At 45.4% G+C, this 24,146-nt stretch overlaps 1 protein-coding gene across 2 annotated transcripts in view; it reads left to right on the top strand.

Moving 5' to 3' along the window:
• Nucleotides 1-24,146, top strand: part of LOC135911067 (phosphatidylcholine translocator ABCB4-like) — a 350,943-nt gene that overhangs the window by 108,886 nt on the left and 217,911 nt on the right. For both annotated transcript variants that reach the window (XM_065443154.1, XM_070532589.1), the window contains exons 14-15: nt 10,550-10,720; nt 10,884-11,048. In XM_065443154.1, the coding sequence (XP_065299226.1) occupies nt 10,550-10,720; nt 10,884-11,048 (336 nt within the window). The remainder of the gene's footprint in view (nt 1-10,549; nt 10,721-10,883; nt 11,049-24,146) is intronic.

Raw genomic sequence — 24,146 nt, 5'->3', positions numbered from 1 at the left:
AGCGGAATCGCAGTGCACGACCTCTCATTTGCGGTGTAGTTGCAGCTTCTAAAGACTAGCTAAACATGTCATTCAAAGGTCCTTGGCATAAAATATTGTTAGGGCAGCCAAAACACAGTCGTCAAAGAGTAAACGGCACAGGCCAGTTGGGGTAAACGACCCACCGCAGAGATGACATCGCAGGAGTAGACGATGCGCGCTGCGTGAGAGATGTGTCACTGCAGCGCCGATAGTGCACAGACACCGTGAAGTCCCCGTTACTTACGCGCGGCAGGTTTGTCACAAAACTGAGACTTCGTATCTAAACTACATTTACCGACGGATAAGCGTTTACAGGCCTGTTGGTGCAAACGACGCGTCGCAGCAGGAGCAGACGACGCGCGGCGCATGACGAAAGACGCGACTGCAGCGCCGGTAGTTTCAGTGACACCCGTTTTGGCCACGTCGGCCAATGGGCTCGCATAGGGAGCTGCGAAACTGAAGTATGTCTAAGAACGTTGGTAGCAGTGGTGTGGTTAGAAAATAATGACAGGAAGGAATGTGCTTCGTGGTACCTATAAAGAAGAACATACTAGGACATTTAAAGATTATTGTACGGATAATGACCGCATGTTCATTATTTGATTCTATAGTTCTACGTTCCAGGGAGAAAAGCATTAATTAAAACAGTCAGTCCGAGAATGAAAATATATATTTAGTTCGGGAATAGGTCTGGCGGAAGTAAATTTAACACGTGTTATGTATTCTTCACCAAGGCGTATCGGGATGAGACGAAAAGAGTACAGTAGCTTCAGGCACTCAAAGTTGCATCTTTAGAAAGAGGCTTGTGAGACCAAGGGGGTCTACATGAGGAGGTGGTGAAAAGCCCTTCTCGTAGCTAGGGTACATGTGAAGTAAATGCCCTTTTCCTGGGTCGATTATATTATGTTTGTCGAAAATGTCATAGGAATACCTAACTGTGGCGCCATATCCTAGAATTGGTCTTACAAGAATTTTGTAGGTTGAGTAATTTCGAAGCTACTCGCGTGGGCGACATTGATGCCCGATGTTTTTAATGCGATTTCCCTTCTCAGTGTACAGTGCCGATCACACTTGTCTAGAGTGGCCCGAAGGCTGCTCCGCGCTGCGCCTGCGACGCCTAGCGACAAGCACCGGGTTCGAGATGTGTTGGCCGATAGCGCCACGCGCGTGGACGCTGCGGCATTCGCGGGCAGCCAAGATACAGGCCGCAGCATTCTAGCCGTGTCACGCTCGCAGCTCAGCTGGCAGTGCTCGTCCAGTGATAAAAAGCCGGTGCTCGCGACCCGCAAATCACGCAGGCCTGTATCTTGGCTGCCCGCGAATGCCGCAGCGTCCACGCGCGTGGCGCTATCGGCCAACACATCTCGAACCCGGTGCTTGTCGCTAGGCGTCGCAGGCGCAGTGCGGCGCAGCCTTCGGGCCACTCTAGACAAGTGTGATCGACACTGTACTGAACACATTTTACGGAGGTTCGCGCTCGATCTCTCTATGTCTGCAACCGTTTTCCCGCCTACTAGGCTCCCTGGTTAGTCTATGGACGAATGGGCAGCGTGTCGGGCTTCGGCGCTCGAAACCGGAACAGGCTCGAAACTATAGGAACAGGTTCGAAACCAGAAGCTGGACCAACTCGGGTCACATGGTATGTAGCGCTTCGTGCCAATGTGCTGCTCTTCAACGAACCTCTTTGAAACAGTATAGAGGCAGGCGGGGACATCGCAAAAGCCACAAACGTGATAGCGCACGCACTCCACCCGCACAACCGGGGCACAGCCTCGGAACTATACGAGGCTGCACACACTGCGGGCACGGGAAGACTGAATACTAATGCATATAGACTTCGATCAGCCTTCAAAGACATCATGCACCGTAGCAAAGCAGCAAATGAAAGCATTGCACGAAAGCAATCGTGTGATTGCATGGTGTTTCGCCAAGCTAATGGTTTGGCAAGCTTTCTTATCACTTTTTTCAACAGCGTAGCTGTTCAAAGTCGAGCCTTCGCCGTCCGTTGTCACGCGTTGAGGCAGAGCGCGCGTCAGGGGAGCAGAGGGGTATAGGTGCAGGCGCCCTTTGGCCCCATGGATTCAGCTCGGCGCGAACTCGCACGAAAGCGGCAGCACCGACGTCGCGCAAATCGCGAGAGGCGCGTGCAAAGCGGGGGGAGGCCGCTACGGCCGAGGATCAAGAACGGGAAGCGCAAGCCAACCCCCATTTTTAAGAGAAGGTAAGCCAAGCCAAGTGTCAGCAGAGGCAAGCTAACCCCCAAATTCGAGAGTAGGAGGCCTAGGAAAGATGTCGACGCAGAGATTCCTTCCACGGAGGCTGCCGAGGGACGATTCAAGGGAGAATTCTTTGACCGTGAGTGAGTGGGGCCACACCTGCAGGTTGTGTGATTAACTATGGTTTGGTAACAATCTCACACAACTTACGAGTGTGCGCAATCCGAAACCAAAGTTCGAATCTAGCACAATGATGACAACGAAAAAAATAACTCATCAAAATCGCGCTAAGCAGCAGTTGAAACTTCACCATGAGCTTCGTTGTTTTCACTCTGCGTGGAACAGGCTTTACCTTTTTCTCTTCGCGAAGCACCAGCTCCAAGAATCGAAATCTTTCACATGGACCGCATTTTAACTTTGCTATCGTTGGGAAATAAACCGAACGCGCAGGCCACCGGAATTTTTCTCTGTGTGAGTGAGCTAAATATGCAGCCGGCAAAAGCGGATTCACAGGACTGACGACGACTGTGGGTCGCTGAAACGACGTCGCGCTCCGTCCGTCACCCAACATTTTCGCGATGATCTTATGTAGGAATGATATTTTAGGCCGGGCACGCACTTGATGCAAGTGATGCGCAATGGGCGACATTTCAGCGCCCGTTTTGTAACAGTACCGGTCTCGTAGCAACGAAGAGAGCAGCGTTTTAATGCGAAGCATTTTAAGCCTGCTTTCCCTGGTTTCACGTGGCGGCCTGGCTGCTACCTCGGCGGATATATATATATATATATATATATATATATGTATATATATATATATACTCGGAACTATGCGAGGCTGCAAACACTGTGGGCACGGGAAGACTGAATACTAATGCAGATAGACTTCGATCAGCCTTCACAGACATCATGCACCGTAGCAAAGCAGCAAATGAATAATAATATATGGGGTTTTACCTGCCAAAACCACTTTCTGATTATGAGGCACGCCGTAGTGGGGGACTCCGGAAATTTTGACCACCTGGGGTTCTTTAACGTGCACCTAAATCTAAGTACACGGGTGTTTTCGCATTTCGCCCCCATCGAAATGCGGCCGCCGTGGCCGGGATTCGATCCCGCGACCTCGTGCTCAGCAGAAAGCAGCAAATGAAAGCTGTGCGAATATACTAAATACCCGTGAACTGGCTTTTATACCTGTTGCATGATATTCGCACCTCTGATTTGTGTTGGTCATTCCACGCCAACTGTCCCAACCGTGGCACTCGGGGAAAAACCATTTGTCTGAAAAAATTACGAAACGATTGCACGTATATTAGCATTATTTGCACAGCATTTTCCCAAGTTATTTTGAACGGAAAAAAATTTGGTCATGTAAGCGCCATTTGAATTTCGCAAAATGATGGAAAACCAGGGTAGAAAAACAAATTCGCCAAAAATCCACCATTCCGCGCATTATTTCAAAATTTGAGGTTTTGCATTGCCTGAGCATTGTTCTTTCATTATAAAACAGTTTCACAAAATAACTTCATATTTTTACTCCTTACCACCAAGGCGAAAATACGCAAATTGTATCATCTTTGCGAAATTATTAACAAAAGGCGGTCAGGGGAGAAAACGTGGAATTATTTTTATATGACTTTGCCTAAAACCTTCTATCTTGTAAAATTTTATTTTCTCCTATGTACTGCTCACAGGCTCCCAAATAAAAGCCTAAATTTGGCAAAAACATTATTTTGGCTTATGTTTGGACGTTATTAACGCGCTAAGATGTTTCTTGAAAAAATAAGCAGAACAGCGGATATCAATGAAAATAACAGCTTTCGCCACGAAAATTTTCATCAAAGGACTTTCCATTTTCATTGAGGGAAAAGAAATGGCTGTGGCTTAGCTAAGGTTAAGCCCAGGATGCGAAGCATACTAGCCTTTATTTAAGTTCTTGAACCACTGTTTAGCCTGGTGAACTGCTGTTGCTTGGCTATATTTTGTTCGGCTAGACGAAGAAACGACTCATGCAGGCGAGCGCACGAGCTGAGACCCGGCTATGTAGCTACGCGGCCGCAAGCGAGCGCACGAGTTGAGCCTCCGCTTTTGCAGCTGTTATGACGTCATATGGTAGCTACGCGGCCGCGCGCGGCGCAGCAAGGAAGAGCGTTGTTGTGCGGCTAGTATGCTTCGCATAATAGAAGCAACTTAATAACAAACATAGCAAAATTAAAAGAGAATAGACCCGCATATGAGACGCGCAGCAATGAACAATGGCTCATACCCTCTATGGTAGCTACGCGGCCGTGCGCGGCGCAGCAAGGAAGAGCGTGGTTGTGCGGCTAGTATGCTTCGCATAAAAAAATTGAATTTCAGTGCCACCGTTGCATTACTTTGGTTCGTGCTTCCACTTCACCTGATAGCATGTTGGGGGGGAATACAAACAAGGGTGGTGCCCATGGTTAAAACCCAAGTTGACCAAGATTTCGTAAGAATTTGAATCTGGAAGGTATGCTCACTTAAGTCGGGTCGACATTGCGCATCTTCCATAAATATGCACACGCGGCCGCCTACGTGTAAAGTAGTAGAGCGGGTCATAAACCACTTTCATGAGGTGAACCGAAAGCGCCACTCGAGCGACACACGTTCAGTCACCTTCAAACCAGTAGAAACAGACCGATTATTTGGTGAATATTTTCGATAGGGAGCTTTATTGAGCACATTTCACTAGTTCTGTGATATCTAGCCACAATATTCCTCCTGCTACTTCGGGCCAGATAGACAGTAGTTGGCAAAGCTATTATGGGGACATGAACCACCGGACCTTTGTGACGCCACGCCTCAGGAGACCGTTTTCGCGGACTACCTTAATAAAAGTAGTCTGAGAAAATGAAAGTGATTTGTGGCCCGCTCTACCAGTTAACGCGTACGTAGCCGCTTAAGTTTACTCACATGCATATGGAAGTACGCAATGTCGATGTACCTTAAGTAAGCATACTTTCCAGATTCAAATTCTTTCTAAATACTTTTTATATCGGCTTTTATTCCTCACCACACAAACCACCATGCGCAATACCCTGGTTTGTACTTGCCGCCAATATGCTATCGCTTGAAGTCGAAGCACCAACCAAAATAATGCAATGGTGGTACTCAAATTCAAAACATTTTTCTCGAAGAAAACGCAAATTGCTTTCATTAAAGTTTTCGTGGCGAAAGCTGCTATTCTTGTCAATGGTATCCGCTCTTCTGCTTATTTTTTCATCAATGTTCCATAAAATGATGAAAGACGTTGGTGTGTTACCAACGTCTAAACATTAACGAAAATAGTGTTTTTGCGAAATTCAAGCTTTTATTTTAGAGCCTTTTAGCAGCACATAGGCGAAAATAACATTTTAGAAGGTAGAACCTTCTAGGGGCAATTATATAAAAATAATTGCAGGTTTTCTTCCCTGACCGTTCTTTGTGAAAAATTTGACAAAAGCGCTACAATTTCTGCATTTTCACCTTTTTGCAAAGGAGTAGAAAATATGAAATTATGTTATGAAACTGTTTTATTATGATAGAACAATATTCAGGCAATGCAAATTTTGAGATAATGCGCAAATTGTCGAGTTTTGACGAATTTGTTTTTTGCACCTGGTTTTTCATCATTTCCTGAAATTCAAATGGCGCTCACGTGGCGAAAAATTTTTTCTCGTTCAGGATATTCTGAGGAAATACTGTTCAACTAATGCTTATATGCCTGTAAGTGTTTTCGTAATTTTCGAGAGAAATTATTTTTCTCGAGCGCCACGGCTGTGACAGTTGGCGTAAAATGACCAACGTTACAAATAACGTTTCACATAAAACCTGCACATATAACCTTGGCTCACAGGGCCTCTCTGGAGTACACTGATCTGTTAATGAAGTGGGGGAATTATATTTAACAGATTCCTTTTTTTCTTTAAATCAGCCACGCAGTATGTGCCATTGGGTGCCTACCCGTTCGAAGTAAATCCTCCACAATGGATACGTCCCACTGAGACAAAAGATGTATGCAATCCCTCAATGTTGCTTAACACATGTCGTACTTTTCTGTGCATACACCTGTTAACACCACTCAACAAGCACATGACATAGTCTTTGTCCGTGTGACATCTCTGCGCATACGACTCGTACTGTGCATCCACCTTATTTGGCGTTTGTGTTTCAGCACAGCTTGCAAACGATGCAGTGCATAAACATGAAAAATTCATTGCGATAAAGTTGTGACCTTTGTGGTCGATAAACTTTCCATGAGATCGTATTTTGAATACGATGAAGGTAAACAAAGTTGTACGCGTCGCCATCGGTTCTAAACCAGTTAGTCTCACGCTTCACTAAAACTTCACTTCACATGTTTCTAACATGTGTGTCGGATCTGCGTATTTTTTTATTCTACCGTCAACCTTGAAAGGTTTATGACGATGTTTTTCTTTCTCTTCTGACATACTTTCTCTTGCTCAAAAGACGCGAAATAGAGGAACATTTATTTCCTTTGCCCAATGGGGTGATTAGAATTTTCCGGTCGCTTCACGGCAGAGCAAATTCACTCTGTTTGATGATCGTAGGGTTGAGATGCGCGGACCGTGAGGTCATTGCAGCAAATGCCCTGCTATCCCTTCGTCAAAAAAGGAGTGAGCGTTTGCTATGGTTTAGGCGCTGCACTTGACTCGTTAATTTTTTTTTTTAATTTACAGTGGTGAAATATGCAGTGCAATGAGTATCAAGAGAAGTTAGACGAGGACGGCGGAGCATTTATGTGTTGTGAAGATCAGGAAACTTGCAGAACCGACACAGCTGACGCATGATCGCTCGGAGTGGCCATCGTTCCGGAGTGCACATAAATGTAGGAAGACGCAAAAGGAAAGAGAGAGATAATTTAATTGAAAGAAGGCAGAGAGGTCGGCCTGAGCTAAGGTGCTCTGCCTGCTAGTCGCAAAAGAACTTTTCTTGCCGCTATTAGCGCCGAACGTGAAAACCTTTAAGAAGACAAGACTCTACGTACACTGTAACCAAGAACGGTAGTTTCTTTTTCCTTTCGGCCTATGGCGAACAGCTTCATTGCTTCCTATTTTATTTTATTTTTTTCTGAGCAGAGTCACCAAACCTGCATTATAACTGTGTTGTAGAGACAAATCTACCATTCAATATTCTATGTAAATAGGTGATTGCCTGTTCGGCATTCGAGCAAATTGCTTGAGAGAGTATCATGAACATATATGACGCGTGTATTCGGAACATGACTTCTTCTTCGCTCCGCTTCTTCTTGTTCCGGCTCATGATTGCCCAGCCCCACAGATGTCCACACTGGGCACTTTGTCCGTACGCCTTAATTTTTGAGTCCGTTGAGTGCGCACGTGCCCTTTGCTAACGTAGAAATTTTGCTGTTTTTCTGCATATGAAGCATGCTGGACTGCATGAGTTTACGACTTACGCTTACTTTATTATTCCCACGCATCTTTGTGTGTGCACGAGTGCGCGTTTGTTGCCGTATATCTTAAACAAATGCCCGGAGAAAGCATGTAGCGCATTTAAAGGGAAGATCCAGGCAAACGAAATTCAAAGTTGGCTGGGAAGATTTATACAACGATCCGGAAAGCATAAATACTCAGGGCGGAACGATTGCACATATGGAACTTTACTTAAGAAACTCAAATGAAGTATACTTTGAGAGTTACATAGCACGAATGAGAAGCAAGGGGGTTAAACGAGAGGCCCGATTTTTACTAATCATATCATGAGAAGCCAACAAACAAAGACACCAAGGAGAACATAGGTGAAATTACATGAACTTACTAATCGAATTAAAGAAGTTATAAAATAATGCAATGAAAGTGGATGAAAAGACAACTTGCCACAGATCGGGAACGATCCCACGTATTCGCATTAAGAGCATCGCACGCGTAATGCGTAGACGTGGGATCGTTCTCCACCTGCGGCAAGTTGTTTTTTCATTCACTTTCATTGCCATTAATTTATCATTTCTTTAATTCAATTAGTAAGTGCATGTAATTTCCCCGGTGTTTCCCTTGGTGTCTTTGTTTGTTGGCTTCTCATGACATGATATTGCTAATAAGCCTTTGGAAAGTCCTGAGTCCACATTATAACTGCTGTTGCATCCATCATTCTAAAAGCATGTCCGCAACATTCCTCCAACACAACAAAACATGGTCAAGAAGCCGAAAGCAAACAATGAAAGCGACTTTGTTAATTGAAGAAAACAAAAACAGATATAAAAGCAGAATAAACAAGCCATAACATTCCGGCAGACAATGCGAGGAATTTTGTTACTATAATTACCGATATCAGTAAATGTATTGCTTTATAATTGGTTATTTTCCTCAATTTTAAAATAGGTAGGTGTAGTATGGGGAACAACTCACGCTAACATTTCAAAACTGTTTACATGTACTGCGAAAGTGTGTAATTATCTTATTTTTTTAAAGAACCAGGTTCAACTAGTACCACAAAATTGTTAAGAAAATCGCGTATGTATTTACCATTGAGTCCTCGTGCAATTTCCGACTTTGTCGTTACTATAAGCTCAGTATATGTAACAAGGAAACTTTATTGACAAAACTTGCTGCACAATAAAGCAAAGGAATAAAATATAATACCCGCAAACCCGAAAACTGGCATGGTAATCGGTGTAGGACAAACTATGGAAAACGAAACGCTCCGTTTTATGCTAGCTATAGTATTGAAATAACTGTTATTACCCCCCACCCCCCCCCATGAGCGTCTTAATTTACTCGCAGTTTTGTATTGTGAACTGCAGGATGTTTTCCTGGAAGATCTTATTTCGCTAGCCATTGCTCTGCTCTATTCACCTTATTTCTGGTAATGTTACTTATTGGCAACTAAATATCAAAACTAATGACGCAAATGATTGTTTTTCCACTCCTCATGTACAACTGTTGCCTCCGTCATATTTGATGAATTTGTTATAATTAGATGCCCTGAGTTTCGCGGTGTAAATGCCATTTTTTTTCTTTCTTTTGCAATCTGATAAGCAGCTGCTATGCTAATACAGGGAGCGCATATTCACGTTTATCCGCACATCGTGCGGCTTTTTGTCTGCGCTGCCGTCATGTAGCACGATGGTGAATAAACAAAATTGAAGAAGTTAAAGAACAAAACAGGTAGGCTCGATGAGGTACACAGCCACGATGAGGTGCATGAAAGGCGTGCAGCAGACGGCGTATGCTCTCTATAGGGTACAGAAATGACGCAACCAAATGCTCAAGTTACATTTCTTCACGCATTAGGAAGCTTACATGCCTGACTTATCTTACAGCAAGTGGGCGTCTCAGTGTATAACTCCACAATCGGGCCTCCCCCTTTCGACGTGGCCCCGTTTGTTTTGAAGAAAGGGTCCGGGCACTGTGGTAGAGATACGAACCCCCTACTGACGACGGCCGAGGTTGCCCTGCACCGCTCGAACCTGGCGCGCTCGCAGTTGGTCGAGGCGCCGGCCTCAAGCCGCTTGGAATCGCTACGGAGGCAGACACGTTCCGCCGTGGGTTGGGGATGTCCTGATGCCCGAGTCTATTCACGCCGTCTATGGACTGTATGTGTCAAATTCCGGGGACTCATTGCCGAACAAACATTACATTGTTCCAATAAATTGGGCACTTGTGGGCCTCCTAACTCCTGATGAGCACGAGTATGAGCTTGATGAAATATGCCTACTACAGCATACCGTGTTCTCTTAAACGCAACCATGCGAGCTAGGATGGACAAAGGTGCTCCCTATCTACGCCTCTCTGACGTCACGCGCAAGGCTAAATTTATTCCCGATTACGTCATGTCTCTCGCGATAATGGAGTCCTCAATGGCGTTCACGCGACACATGCATGATTAAATAACGGCTTGTTTTCTCAACAAGGCGGTAGCAAATAGGTGCACTCGGTAGTGCAGTTGCAAAGATATAAACGTTAATGCTATCACACGTTTTCATTACATGAGCAAGCAACTTCCTGTGACCAAACAGAAAGAAAGGACACCGTGAACGCTCACTTCTATTGCGACTGATTGCATTCCTACGTGTCAGTCCAATTTGTCTTTTTGCAGTTAACCGGTCTTCTATTTCCAATTCAACTCTGTCTGGCGGTTCTGACGAAAGTTGGGCATGCAACCAGAGGGCATGGTGTAATGGGCGAACTGTCCTCAGCATGGCTCGCGTGGTTTGCAGTGGCGCAGTAAACAACCCTGCAACTACACGTATTTAAAAGCCACAGTTACGCAGTGACAGCGAACAGTGTCCTGTCGAGGCGATCTGTCAGAACGGGAAGAAACGCGCGCGCGCGCAGAAGTACGACACGATGGTCGGCCCACACGGCCACCCCCTGAACGTGAGCCAGACGCAACGGTTGGGCATCGCGCGCGCCCTGGTGCGCAACCCACGCATCTTCCTGCTCGACGACCAGCCGGCCACGCTGGATGCCGAGATGGACATGGCGCTGCAGGTGGCCCTCGACAAAGTGAGCAACCGCGACACCGTTTGAGCGATGAACCTGTCTTATTTGTGTGTCTTTCCACCATCGTGTGACAACGCGCTGACTTGAGAATGACTTTCAGTGCTGTATCGTGTGAAGCTACACTTCTCTACGACTGGTATTAGCCGCGGCTTCTCATCTCGACCAGGCTCGCGAAGGCCGCACGGCGCTGATCATGGCGCAGCGCTTGTCCACGATCCGCTGTGCCGACCGCGTGGTCGTGCTCCGAGCCGGCCGCGTGGTGGACATGGGCAGTCACGCCGAGCTCATTAAGAAGGGTTCGGCACCATACATCGACCTCATCACCACGCAGGTACCGCATTGCTTCGCTCTGTAGCGGGTGTACAGCAAGCAGTACGGGGCTGTATTTGCCAAATGGGGGCTATAGGGGAATGAAGTTAAAGTACTTCGATTCACCTCTGCGGTTTTACTTGCGAAAACTACGATCTCATAAGGAGGCACGCCGTAGTGGGGCGCACCGAATTAATTTTGACCACCTGAGGTTTTTAACGCTCACCCAGTGCACGGTACGCGGTCGTTTGTGCATTTCGGTCCCATCGAAATACAGCCGCCGTGGTCGCGATTTGATCCCGCGAGCTCGTGGTTAGCAGCGAGACACCATAGCCGCTAAGTCACCACAGCGGCTACGTTAAGGTGCCTGAAACCATTAATGTTTTCGAGTGGATGGCTACCACCTAGACGTTGTGTATCTCTCGCGGATTGCTTTCTCATAAAAATGTTATATGAGCGCGATACTTTGAGAGCTACGAGAGGTTAGACTACCCTCCTCTCAAACTGCGACGTTCCTCCTCGGCATTTATTCTACGTGGCTATGTTCCGCCTTCTTGAACATAACCTCCTGAGTTTACGCGAGTACTTAGGGCACATTTTGCTTGAATGCATTCCCGCATTTCTTTTGACGTGGTATTTTTTTTCGTTACTTTAGTCATAGTGGCCTCAAAAAAAATCCACGTCGAACGCTCGCACCTTCTACAGGGTGAAAGTGCTGCAGTTTATTCCCTGTTTACATCTGCAGTGCGAAGATTGAAAATCACTTATTCACTGGCAGTGAATCACTGACAAAGCAACAAGCTAAAATAACATATACGCGCCTTTTGGTTTAGGGCTCTCGACCTGAAGGTAAATAATTGTCTGGTGTTCATTTACCCAAGCGCCGTTACAATATTTAGCAGTGATGTCAACTATCACACCACTGAATTTTTGTATACCTTCATAAATGCTGGCGACCTTTTCGGCACATCACATTTTTCCTCTATTTCATGTGAAACTAAGAAGCGCGCGGATAAAACGTGTTGAAATTCAAGTGTACTTATCTTAGTTTGATTGTTGCCTTTAATTGTTTAGCTAAGCACGGCACACGGTGCGCACAATCTTTCTGCATTCTTCTGCGACGACGCGGTGGCGGCGTGTCTCCTTTACGTGAGGCAACAAGGCTGCCATTTTGAAAGGCTTGGAGATTTCATTTGCGTATGCGACGATTTCGAGAGCCTTGCTGTTTTGTGTGGAAACTTGCTCATTGTCACGCTTTATCGTCCGCGTCGAGGTGTGCTCAGTAACTTTCTAAACTTTGTCGATGATCTATTATTTCTCGCGGGTAGCAAGAAACGCATAATGTACTCGCATGTAATTCTAACGTTGATTTAATCTGCAGTGCCCAAGCAAAATTGCGATTCTCTAAAGTTGCGCTTAGTGCCATAGCGAGAATGTAATAAATGAGGGCCCTAGGATAAATGTGTCTACAATGATTTACGCTTCACTAACTTGCCAACGTCCACCAACTTTCCGGGTATACTGTGCTCAGACATTCGTCATCGTCTGTCATTATTCGCAGTATGTTTTATGAGGATCCTTGCCCTGGTACAAAGTACAGTAGGAGGCCTATTAACCACAGAACCACGATGTCCATTTCAGTCCTTCATATACAGCTGAAACTGGGCAGACGTCTATGGGGAACGCGGTCCTCCGTCGTCTTTTATCTGTGCAGTGTGCACTGCACTGTGGTTATAGCGCTGCATCTCCCACCGGTAACTAAGCGCAGAAAAGTCAGAAAAGCATGGATCCTTACAGCCGTGTAAAGCACAAAGGAAAAATCGGGAAAAAGAAAGCTTTCAGTCGATTTCTAAAGGCACGTGACACCAAAGCTTTACAAGCACTCAAACATTTCAAAACCTGTTAAATCCTAATCTAAAGAAGGCGAAATTCGGATTTCTTTAGCGCAGATTTGAAAAGTGCATAGAAAACGAAAAAAAAAGCGAAGTATTTCGTGAGTAGACACCTCTAGCTCATGTGCAGTCTGAATCAGAAATTTAATGAACAAAATATTTGAATTTATCCTGAGCCACCTTTATTTATTAATAACTTTAAATACATTGTTTCGACTCAATCCCCATGTTCCACCGAAGCACAACAGTTTGGTGGATGTCAGGCTGTTGCATCTGTAATTGCATTATTTCACAACATATCTTTAATATGTTGATACAAGTATGTGGAATTTTTTCCCGAATCAATTAAAAGTTGTTCACGTCAGTTTAGTTCATAGGGGTGGCTTACAGATTGCCTAAGCCATTACATGCCCATATCTGTCTTATATTAATCTTCAACGCTTGGAGAACTTTTACATACACGCTTATTTTAAATTTTATTATAAATGAATATAACTGCGCAGCCTTCTTTCTTTTATTAGTGAAATCCACTTCAACAAACTTTGAAACAACGTACTAATTTGTTATCTCGCCGACATGCAACGCTATCCAATCAATAATATTATTACGATATCATCGAGCGATGCTCAAGGGACGAGCCACCGCGAGAACGACGACAAAGTGTGTCGGTGGCCTTGGCGCGAGTGAATGTCGGCCTGGAGCTCTGGCTCGAGTGCAGTGTAAGTAGCCTGTAAATAGCCTCTTTCGTCTGTGTCTTTCTACACGTAACAATATCTTTTACATGTCAGCTAAGGCAATATTGAAGCAACGAGTAATAAAAAAATACGCAGAAAATTTGACCAATATTAGGATCTAAAGTTGGCATTTCAGTTTACGATTTGAAACAGTCGACTTGACGCGGTTTTGGCCCCATGACTGATGAAAATGACGTTGAAAAACGGTACGATGGGATTTCAGTAGAAACACCATTAGAACATATAAAATTATGGGCACTGCTATGCTTCATGAACACTTGAAATAATATTTGCAGAGAGCGAAATCGTCTGCTTGAAAGCTTATCTGGAACCTGCTTTGTGATGACTCACGTGATCTTTTTCTTGATCGGCATTGAAGGCTGTAACTGCATAAGGAACCATATTTGCAACGAGACTGCCATATTGCATCAATAACATCGTGTGGAAAGCAATCTCCTATTGGGCGAGTGGGTTTGGCTCATTTTGATCCACACACCAGCAGGATCTAGCTCATTTTTGACCCAAGTACGATATTTGTACATTTTTCGCTTCCTTTATTTGACCCATTTTGCTGTGATACTTCTTGAGCCTAGTTTTTCGTGCCAATACAGCTCTATCCCTCATAGTTTCGGTTTGTAGATCTGGCTCATTTCGAAAAAAAAGGCGCCTCAGTGGTAAATCAGTAATATGAATTTCAGAAAGGAAAAGTCGATGGAGGTTATATTATTGGAAGGTATATTTGGAAGTGAAATATTGGAAGTTATATTATTGACAAGATAATCAACAATTCGAAAACAAATGTTGACCTATTCGAATTTCTGGGTACTTTCAAAAGGCATTTGGCAGCTTCAAGCACATTGTGTTGTTCAGTACACTTGAAGTATATGGTATTATAGATGTAGCGCATTGTCTTGTACATAGGTAACTTCACTGTAGATCTCAGTTCCGTTACCTACAAGGTACTCAACCTGATATTTGCATTAATAAATATGGCGTCCCACAAGCTTCAGAGTTGGGCCATCTGTTTATACTGCGCAAAAAAGAGAGCTGAACATACTTTTTTATTGGGCTTGCACTGAATTATTAGTTTTGCACCCCCTGAATACGAAAATCGTACTATAATAGGCCGCAAGTCGCCGCAAGACGCTTTAATTTAGTGAAAAAGAGCAGCACTGGCTGCGGCACATGCCGCTCGTCGGTAAATGGGCTCTGATGGGGAAGGCAATCGTGACGACATCCCAAATATCGACGAATAGCGAGATTCGAATGCAGTGCTCTGTGACCCCTGTATTGACCTATTTCCTCGCTCCCGGTTTTTCGGCTCTACGCTCGACGTGCGAGTGGGATGGAGCTTCAACGAGAATTTAAATGTGGACTGCAGCATCTGCTGCGCACAGAATCGAGAAAATAACTTCGGGGGTTCAATTATGCTATGGCAGATTTCCAAGCCACCGTGAATCTTCCAAGTTCAGCTTCCCTTTAACGACATCGCCGATATTGCGATGCCTGTTCACGTACTTTACATGCAAGTGACACGAGTGATTTCTTTTACGAAGAGAAGTACAGGAACTCTAAACCACGCAAATGGCCATGTCAAACGCATAGTTGCACCAACTTAGAATAGGGTTGTCAAGCAAAAAACTAATTATAAATGAAGAGACGATGATTTGTTGTGTTTTTTCCCGATGAATGAAGGAATAGACAATGATGCGAAACTAAAATACAGTGAAAATCTCATTGAACTTGTAGACTGCCATTCATTCTTAGGCGTTACTTCTTAATCGAATTTAATGGGGTCTCATCGTGTTAATACCGTTCGAGTGAACAGAGATCTATCGGCTTGTTGAATCGCCCTCGGAGCTTTGGGCTGTATAGATTTAAGAAACATTTTCAACCATGATTCTTAAGCTACTGTGCTACTTTGCAGAACATGAAATCAAAGTGATAACAATAAATTACCTTTTTTACAATGAGGAGCAATCAGGTTCATACGTGCCTCGGTGGAACACGGACATATAGCGAAACAATCACGGTGTAAGAAGAACAGGCGCTCAGACGCCGTGGGGGCCGCTGGTGCGAAACGTGTCTCACGGCGTTGCACGTTTGCACCGCTGCACGGCAGCACATGCTAGGAGGCTGAGAGAGCGGGAAACTTCAATATGTAAGCAATTGTGTAAGCGTCAATTCTAGGAATGCTAGCGGAGAGATGCTGGTAGAATGCCCAGAAAGGAATAAACTTTGAATAATGGACACCTTTTTCAGGAAGCGTAGCAACAGAAAGTGGACCTGGAAAAGGCCTAATGGTGATACAAGAAATTAAATTGACTTTATACTTTCTGCTGACCCCAGCATAGTGCAGGATGTAGAAGTGGTAGGCTAAAGTGCAGTGATCATAGGTTAGTAAGGGATAGGGATTCACCTCAATTTGAAGAGAGAAACAGCAAAATTGGTCAAGAAAAAGCAGATCAACCTAGAGGCAATAAGGGTAAAAGCAGACAACAAATTCAGCCTGGTACTTGCGAACAAATATACAGCCTTTGAACAGAGAGATGATGATGATGATGATGATGATGATGATATAGGGTAATTAATGAAACCGTAACGAGGCTGTCTTCAGAGGCAGCAATCGAAGTGGGACGCAAAGCTCCAAGGCAAGCAGTAGGCAAGTTCTCCCAAGTAACAAAGGAACTAATAAATAAACGACAACGAATGAAAGTGTCCAACTCAAGAGATATGATAGAATTCGCGAACTTTCAAAACTGGTCAACAGGGCGAAAATGAGTGATATTTGAAACTATAACTTGAGAAAGAGTGAAGAAGCCTTAAAAAATGGACGCAGCCTCAAATGAGTGAGAAAGAAACTTGGCATAGGACAAACCAAGATGTATGCACTGAAAGATAAGCAGAGTAATATTATCAGCAATATTCAAGATATAGTAAAAGCAGCGGAAGAATTCTGTACTGACCTGTAGAGTACCCAGAGGAGTCGGGATACCTCAATTAGAAACAGCAATGAACAGGATACAGAAGCTCCTACTATAACTAGCGATGACGTCAGAAGGGCTTCGCAAGACATGAAACGAGGACGAGTGGCAGGAGAAGATGGAATAACACTCGATTTAATCAACGATGGAGAAGACAAAATGCTTGGAAAACTGGCGGCTCTTTGTACGAAATGTCTATCGACGACTGCAAGGGTCCCAGAAAACTGGAAGAATGCAGAGATTATACTAATCCACGAAATGGGAGATGTTAAAGAATTGAAACATTATCAGCCCATTAGCTTACTCCCAGTATTATATAAAATTTTTACCAAGAAAATCTCCAACAGAATAACGGCAACAGTGGACTTTAGTAAACGAAGGGAACAAGCTGGCTTCAGGAAGGGATACTCAACCATGGATCACCTCCATGTCATTAATCAGGTTATCGAGAAATCCCCAGAGTATAATAAACCTCTCTATATGGCTTTCGCAGACGTAGGCGTCAGTCAGGGAGATACGATCTCTCCAATGCTATTCACAGCGAGTCTACAGGAGGTATTCAGAGACCTTGATTGGGAAGAATTGGTGATAAGATTTAATGGAGAATACCTTAGTAACTTACGATTCTTTAAAACTGATGGTAGCGCTAAAAAGGAACGGACACACGAAGAAAAGACGACACGACGACGAGGAAACGCTACTGGTTGTGAAGAAGGCATTCAAGGAGTTACCTCTGCAATTGGAGATATCATTGCCTAATTTTGTCAGATTCAACTCTTTGCAGAAGTTCGTGAACCTGGTTTTTACACGCACATCGCTTTTCTTTACTCGCACAAAGTTCTTCTCTACTGCTTGCAAGGCTTTTTCCTTGTACATGCCCGCGTGCATGACGACGAAGCCTCCGTCTTTGTCCGCTTCTAAAAGAGAGAGCTTGTGTTTCTTGAAATGTGTAACAATCCCGTCTAACGCGCGTCTCGAGGTACGACTGGCCGTGTTGGGAACAGCCTTTGCGATGCTGTCCACTCCCTCAAGAAGGCACCTCTCATGGTCTTCTCCTTTAACCTTCTGGGCGATGTTTCTATTAGTGGCGAGCAGGTCGTGCACTGGCACAAAAGCATCAACAGCGTATTTTGGCCCTTTTTGCAAAACTTGCTGAACCTTCTCGGGAATCGTGACATCCCCTACAACCACAACTGCCTTCTTGGGTGCACGCTCATTTGTTGTAACATTACTGAGAAGGTGCTCAAGTAAGAATGACCAATTTACCTCTGTGATTTGAGCAGCCTGAGACTTGAAGTTTGAAGTTTTAAAGAATGCATCACCAACTAGCCCAGCACCAAGTTTTATTGAACTTGCGATTCGCTGATGATATTGCCTTGCTTAGTAACTCAGGGGACCAACTGCAATCCATTCTCACTGACCTGCAGAGGCAAAGCACAAGTGTGGGTCCAAAAATTAATCTGCAGAGAACTAAAGTAATGTTTAACAGACTCGGAAGAGAACAGGTGTTTACGATAGGTAGCGAGGCACTGGAAGTGGTAAGGGAATACATCTACTTAGGATAGGTAGTGACCGCGGATCCGGATAATGAGAGTGAAATAATCAGAAGAATAAGAATGGGGTGGGGTGCGTTTGGCAGGCATTCTTAGACCATGAACAGCAGGTTGCCATTATCCCTCAAGAGAAAAGTGTATAACAGCTGTGTCGTACCAGTACTCACGTACGGGGCAGAAATCTGGAGGCTTACGAAAAGCGTTCTACTTAAGTTGAGGACGACACAACGAGCTATGGAAAGAAGAATGATGGGTGTAACGTTAAGGGATAAGAAAAGAGCAGATTTGGTGAGGGAACAAACGCGAGTTTATGACATCTTAGTTGAAATTTTAAAAAAAGAAATGGGCATGGGCAGGACATGTAATGAGGAGGGAAGATAACCGACGGTTATTAAGGGTTACGGACTGGATTCCAGGGGAAGGGAAGTGTAGCAGGGGGCGGCAGAAAGTTAGGTAGGCGGATGAGATTAAGAAGTTTACAGGGACAACATTGCCAGAATTAGTACATGACCGGGGTGGTTGGAGAAGTATAGAAGCCTTTGCCTTGCAGTGGGCGTAACCAGGATGATGGTGATGATGGCTTTCGTAGATTACGAAAAGGCATTTGATTCAGTAGAGATACCAACAGTCATAGCGGCATTGCGTAATCAAGGAGTACAGATTGCTTACGTAAATCTTGAAAAATATCTACAGATGTTCTACAGCTCCCTTAATTCCACACAAGAAAAGCAGGAAGATACCTATAAAGAAAGGGGTCAGACAGGGAGACACAATCTCTCCAATGCTATTCACTGCATGCTTGGAAGAAGTATTCAAGCTATTGAACTGGGAAGGTTTAGGAGTAAACATCGACGGCGAATATCTAAGCAACCTTCGGTTCGTCGAGGACATTGTTCTATTCAGCAACAATGCAGACGAGTTACAACAAATGACTGAGGACCTTCGCAGAGAGAGTGTAAGAGTGGGGTTGAAGATTAATACGCAGAAAATAAAGAAAATAATAAATAGCGGGGCAAACGAACAAGAGCTCAGGATCGCCAGTCGGCCTCTAGACTGTGTGAAGAACTACGTTTAGCTAGCTCAAATAATCACAGGGAACCCTGACCATGAGAAGGAAAAAAATGGGTTGGATCGCATACGGCAAACATGGCCAGCTCCTGAGTGGAAGCTTACCATTATCATTAAAAAGGAAGGTGTACAATCAGTGCATTTTACCAGTGCTGACATATGGGGCAGAGACTTGGAGTCTCACAAAGAAGCTTGAGAACAACATTAAGGACCGCGCAAAGAGCGATGGAACGAAGATTGCTTAGGCAGAACGTTAAGAGAAAGAAAGAGAGCGGTTTGGATCAGAGAGCAACCGGCCATAGACGATTTTCTAATTGACATCATGAGAAAAAAATCGAGCTGGGCAGGTCATGTAATGCACCGGTAGATAACCGTTGTACCATTAGGGTTACAGAATGGGTACTAAGAGAAGGGAAACGCAATCGAGGACGACAGGAGACTAGGTGGAGCGATCAAGTTAGGGAATTCGCGGGTGCTAGTTGGAATCGGTTGGCGCAGGACAGATGTAATTGGAGATCGCACGGAGAGGCCTTCGAGTGGACATAAAACAGGATGATGATGATGACGTCGGCGCGACGATGATGATGATGATGAAGCAATTGTAACTGTGGCAAAAGTGCAAAACAATATTTATCGGTGTTCCTGCCCTTCACTATAATTATTAAAATCCCTCAGGCGCCGTAAAAGACGATGATGACTCCGACAGTGCAGTCGCGCCACGTGCTCTAGCCGACGGCGTTTTGCGAGCAGTTTAAAATTCAGACGAACAGCCTGAATCGCAAGAGAGGGAAGGGGGTCTGCATCTCGAGCTGGCGACGTTGCCTGGTATGGGTGGATTGTAGGCGATAAGTGATTCGCACCAAACTGCAACAGCTGGTCTTGCGTGTGCAAAGACAGAGTTTCCATGTTCAGTGAAAAGAGTCGATTGCATGGTTCGTACGATGCTCTCGAACATGGACACCAAGTCCTGCGACCAGGAGTGTACAGATGTGAGAAGCACTTCGACCCGGCGTACGTCACAAGTTCATGGAGATCGGTACACAAGAAAATTTAAAAGGGTCAGAACGGTCTGAACTTGAGGTTGTTGGTAACGCTTCAATACGCTGAAACAGCTCGAAAGAAATGAGACAAGAAAAAGGGCAGGACAGGCACTTTCCTGTTTGTCTCTTCTCGATATTTTTGTGCTGTTTATCCCGTAATGAAGTAGTGCACAATAAATTTGTAATTATCAGCACGTCCAGATGAGCGAACTTGAGAAATATGGCTCAGCTAAGATGCACGTCAAAGAAGCCCAGGCGAGCATAAAGTCACCCGCTATGCTGTACATCTTCATCAGAGTGCTTTGTTGGCAACCAAGAACCCTCAAGGTATTTTTTTAGCGTTTATAATAATTCTTTGAAGAGTACACACGTTGATTCCAAGGATACCACGGCAGCATGGTTTTTAAGGAATTAGTTGTCTCACAATTCGTGGCTTCTAGAATTTGGACCTTCTGCATAGAACATGTATGCGAAACGAGCTATGCATCATGTTTCTTTGAGTATAAACAGGGAAATATATGAATGTTTACTTACTTTATTAGGTGAAGGCGCTTCTATTTCCTCAGAGACTAATCCTATGGCGCACTCCTCAGAACCCTGCTTTGTGTGAAATAAGAGTGGGAACGCTGCGTATTGTTAAAGTAGTAGCACCGGTTTGTTGAAGCAGAAGTGGCGAAAGTAATTTAGTTTACTAGTAGATTCAGCAAAAGAGGAATGGTGACTGCCGCATTGGTAGAAAATACTATACGAGTTTGTTTAGAAAAGGTAAAACCTAAGCAATTATAAATCACATTTTACGATTTATTAAAATAAAGACAGTGGATTAAGGGTTGTCGCTCTAAAAAACAGGCTGCAAAGAGCGCTCCCAGCGCGGTGGCCAGGGAATATTGGGGCACTGGCGGGCCAGCCCCCTGCAGGCCCCTACGGATGGATGTTATGAGCGTCCCCGTTGGAACGGGGCAGTGGGTTGCGCCATCAAACTCTTGCTATTGTACTGCCTATGTCCTACCTAAGTTAAAAAAAATAGAAAAAAGAAGGAAAAACACGAACTCCCACAACCGAATTTCCTGACCCCCTATTGTGAACTTTGCTTTTGTACGTCTCCGTTTTTTGTCGTTTCCCTACCTTAATTTCTTCCACCAATCTTCCGATCGCCTCTTACTAACCTCTATTGCGGACATGTTTACTTTGCCCCTGCTCTCGCTGAAGCCAAGGGCTTCAAGGAGGCCAGTGAGGCATAAATCGACCGCTGGGCAGATGTCTTCACATACCAATAAAACATGCTCCATCCTTTCCCTAGCTTTGCCGCAGCAAGCACGGATGGATGGATGGAATATATTATGAGCGTACGGAGACGTACACGGACCCCTAGTAGCGCGCGCCACCTAGCGGCCGCCCAACATCAGTGAGAGGCGCCGCGCGCTTCCGTCGGAGCACCTGTTCTTACACCGTGGAAGCCACATTCCATTTTTGTGTGTCTGGAAACTCACTCACTCTCTCTCTCTGTGTGTAGACGTTTGCCGGGGTAAAGAGATACCACAATGCCTTTATCGATCATTACCTGAACAGAAACGTTTCCAATTGTTACGCGGATGTTGCGAGTATATAAAAGACTATATTTACAACATACATACATACATACATACATACATACATACATACATACATACATACATACATACATACATACATGCATGCATGCGCACATACATACATACATACATACATACATACATACATACATACATACATACATACATACATACATACATACATACATACATACATACATACATACATACATACATACATACATACATACATACATACATACATACATACATACATATAGGATGATTCAGAACAGCTAGGATTGCTGACCACCAACATCACGCAGCAGCCTGCGTCTCCGATCTTCTTCCTCTCTCTTCTCTCACCTTTCCGTAACAGGACCCCCGTGTATCGAAGCGCCATCTCGGCGCATGGCAGGCGAAGAATTGCGAGCGAAGTATGGCTTCAGCCGAGAAACATGCACGACGTCGACAGGCGTCTGACTTGAGGATGCACCAAATTAGTAGCGGCGAAAGCCCGTAATTGACGTCACCAATTTGGCGTAGGACATCATAAGGCCCTGTGTAGTGAGAGAGAAGTTTCTGGGGGAGGCCAGCCCGACGATATGGTGACCAGAGGAGCACCTAAGCACCTGGTGCGAAGTGAACATCGCGATGGCAGCGGTCGTAACGTTTTTTTTTGTATATTCTGTTAGGCTAATAAACGACATTGGGCGACTTGACGTGCTATGCGAGCACGATCGATAACTTCACGAGAGTACTCAGTTGCAACACGTGGCACAGAAGGGAGCATGGTGTATCGCGACCATACAAGAGATAAAAGGGTCAATATCCTGCAGTGTCCTGTCGGGACGAGGTATAAGCTAACGTCACGTAAGCCAGCGTGGCGTCCCAGTCGCGGAGATCGTTGGAGAGGTACATCCACAGCATCTCTGTGATTGTTCGGTTGAGACGTTCCGTAAGACCATTCGTTTAAGGGTGGTTGGCGGTGGACAGCTTGTGCTCAGTGGCACAAGAGCGGAGGAGGTCGTCCACAACTCGAGAAGAGAACGAGCGGCCACGCTGGAAAATGACGTCGTGAAAGAGAAAATCGGCAACGTCAGTTGCGCAACTATTCGGCAACGCCTTTGTTATAACGTAGCGTGTCGCCTAATCAGTAGCGACGGCGATCCACTTGTTCGCTCTAGTCGTTGTCGGAAAAGGGCCACGCAGGTCAAGGCGTACGCGAAAGAACGGTTTATAGGGAACTTCAATGGTGCCAGGGGTGGCTTCTTCCGGCGCTGACACATTTCCCAAGTTGCGACAAAACGACGCACAGAGCAGTAGAGACCCGGCCAGAAGAACCGGCGTCGCACGCGGTCGTATGTACGCTAAAGTCCAAGGTGTCCCGCCGTCGGTGCATCGTGACGTTGTTCGAGAATGACGGGTCGCAGATGACGGGGAACGACAAGCAGCAACTGAGGGCCGTCAGGGCGGATATTGTGGCGGTAGAGGGTGCCGTCCTGCAGCACAAACATGCGGCACGTGCCGTCGGTGCTGCCAAATTGCACTCCGGCGATGACTGACTGTAAGGATTCTTCGCGTTGTTGTTTAGCGCGCATGTCAGGTCATGTCAGTCAAAGCCATCATGCTGGTCACCGGATCATGCGAAACAGGATCGGGGGGATCCACGAGGTTACGCTAGAGGCAGTCAGCGTCCTTGTGGAGGCGTCCAGTCTTGTAATGGACAATAAATGGAAATTCGTGGAGCAGCAAAGCGCAGCGACCAAGCCGTCCACTCGGGTGCCGGACCGAAGACAGCCAGCAGCGTGCTTGGTGGTCTGTGACGACCGAAAACATTCGGCCGTACAAATATAGCCAGAAATTGGCGACAGCCCAACTACAGCCAAGCACTCCCGCTCGGTGAAGTAATTTCTCTCGGCAAGTGAACGCAGGCGGCTGCCGTAAACTATCACGCACTCGCTACTATTCTGGTGTTGGGTGAGAACAGCGCTGATGCCATAGCCGCTTGCGTCAGTGTGGACTTCGGTCGGTGCACACGGATCAAAGTGGGCAAGTATGGGAGGGGTGGTCGGACACCCGATAAGAGCGTCGAACGCGTGAGCCTGCTCCGGGCCCCATGAGAATGACGTGTTCTTCTTTAGAAGATCTGTCAAAGGGCCAGCAACGTTGGCGAAGTTTTTGATGAAACGGCGAAAGTAAGAATACAGGCCGACGAAGCAGCGCACGTCAGAGGCAGAACGTGGCACAGGGAAATTGGGTACGGCGCCAACTTTTT

The sequence above is a fragment of the Dermacentor albipictus genome, chromosome 1 (assembly GCF_038994185.2).
Source record: "Dermacentor albipictus isolate Rhodes 1998 colony chromosome 1, USDA_Dalb.pri_finalv2, whole genome shotgun sequence".
In the NCBI taxonomy this organism is placed as follows: Eukaryota; Metazoa; Arthropoda; class Arachnida; order Ixodida; family Ixodidae; genus Dermacentor; species Dermacentor albipictus.
The sequence above is the reverse complement of the archived record's forward strand: the minus strand, read 5'-3'. Positions and strand labels throughout refer to the sequence as shown.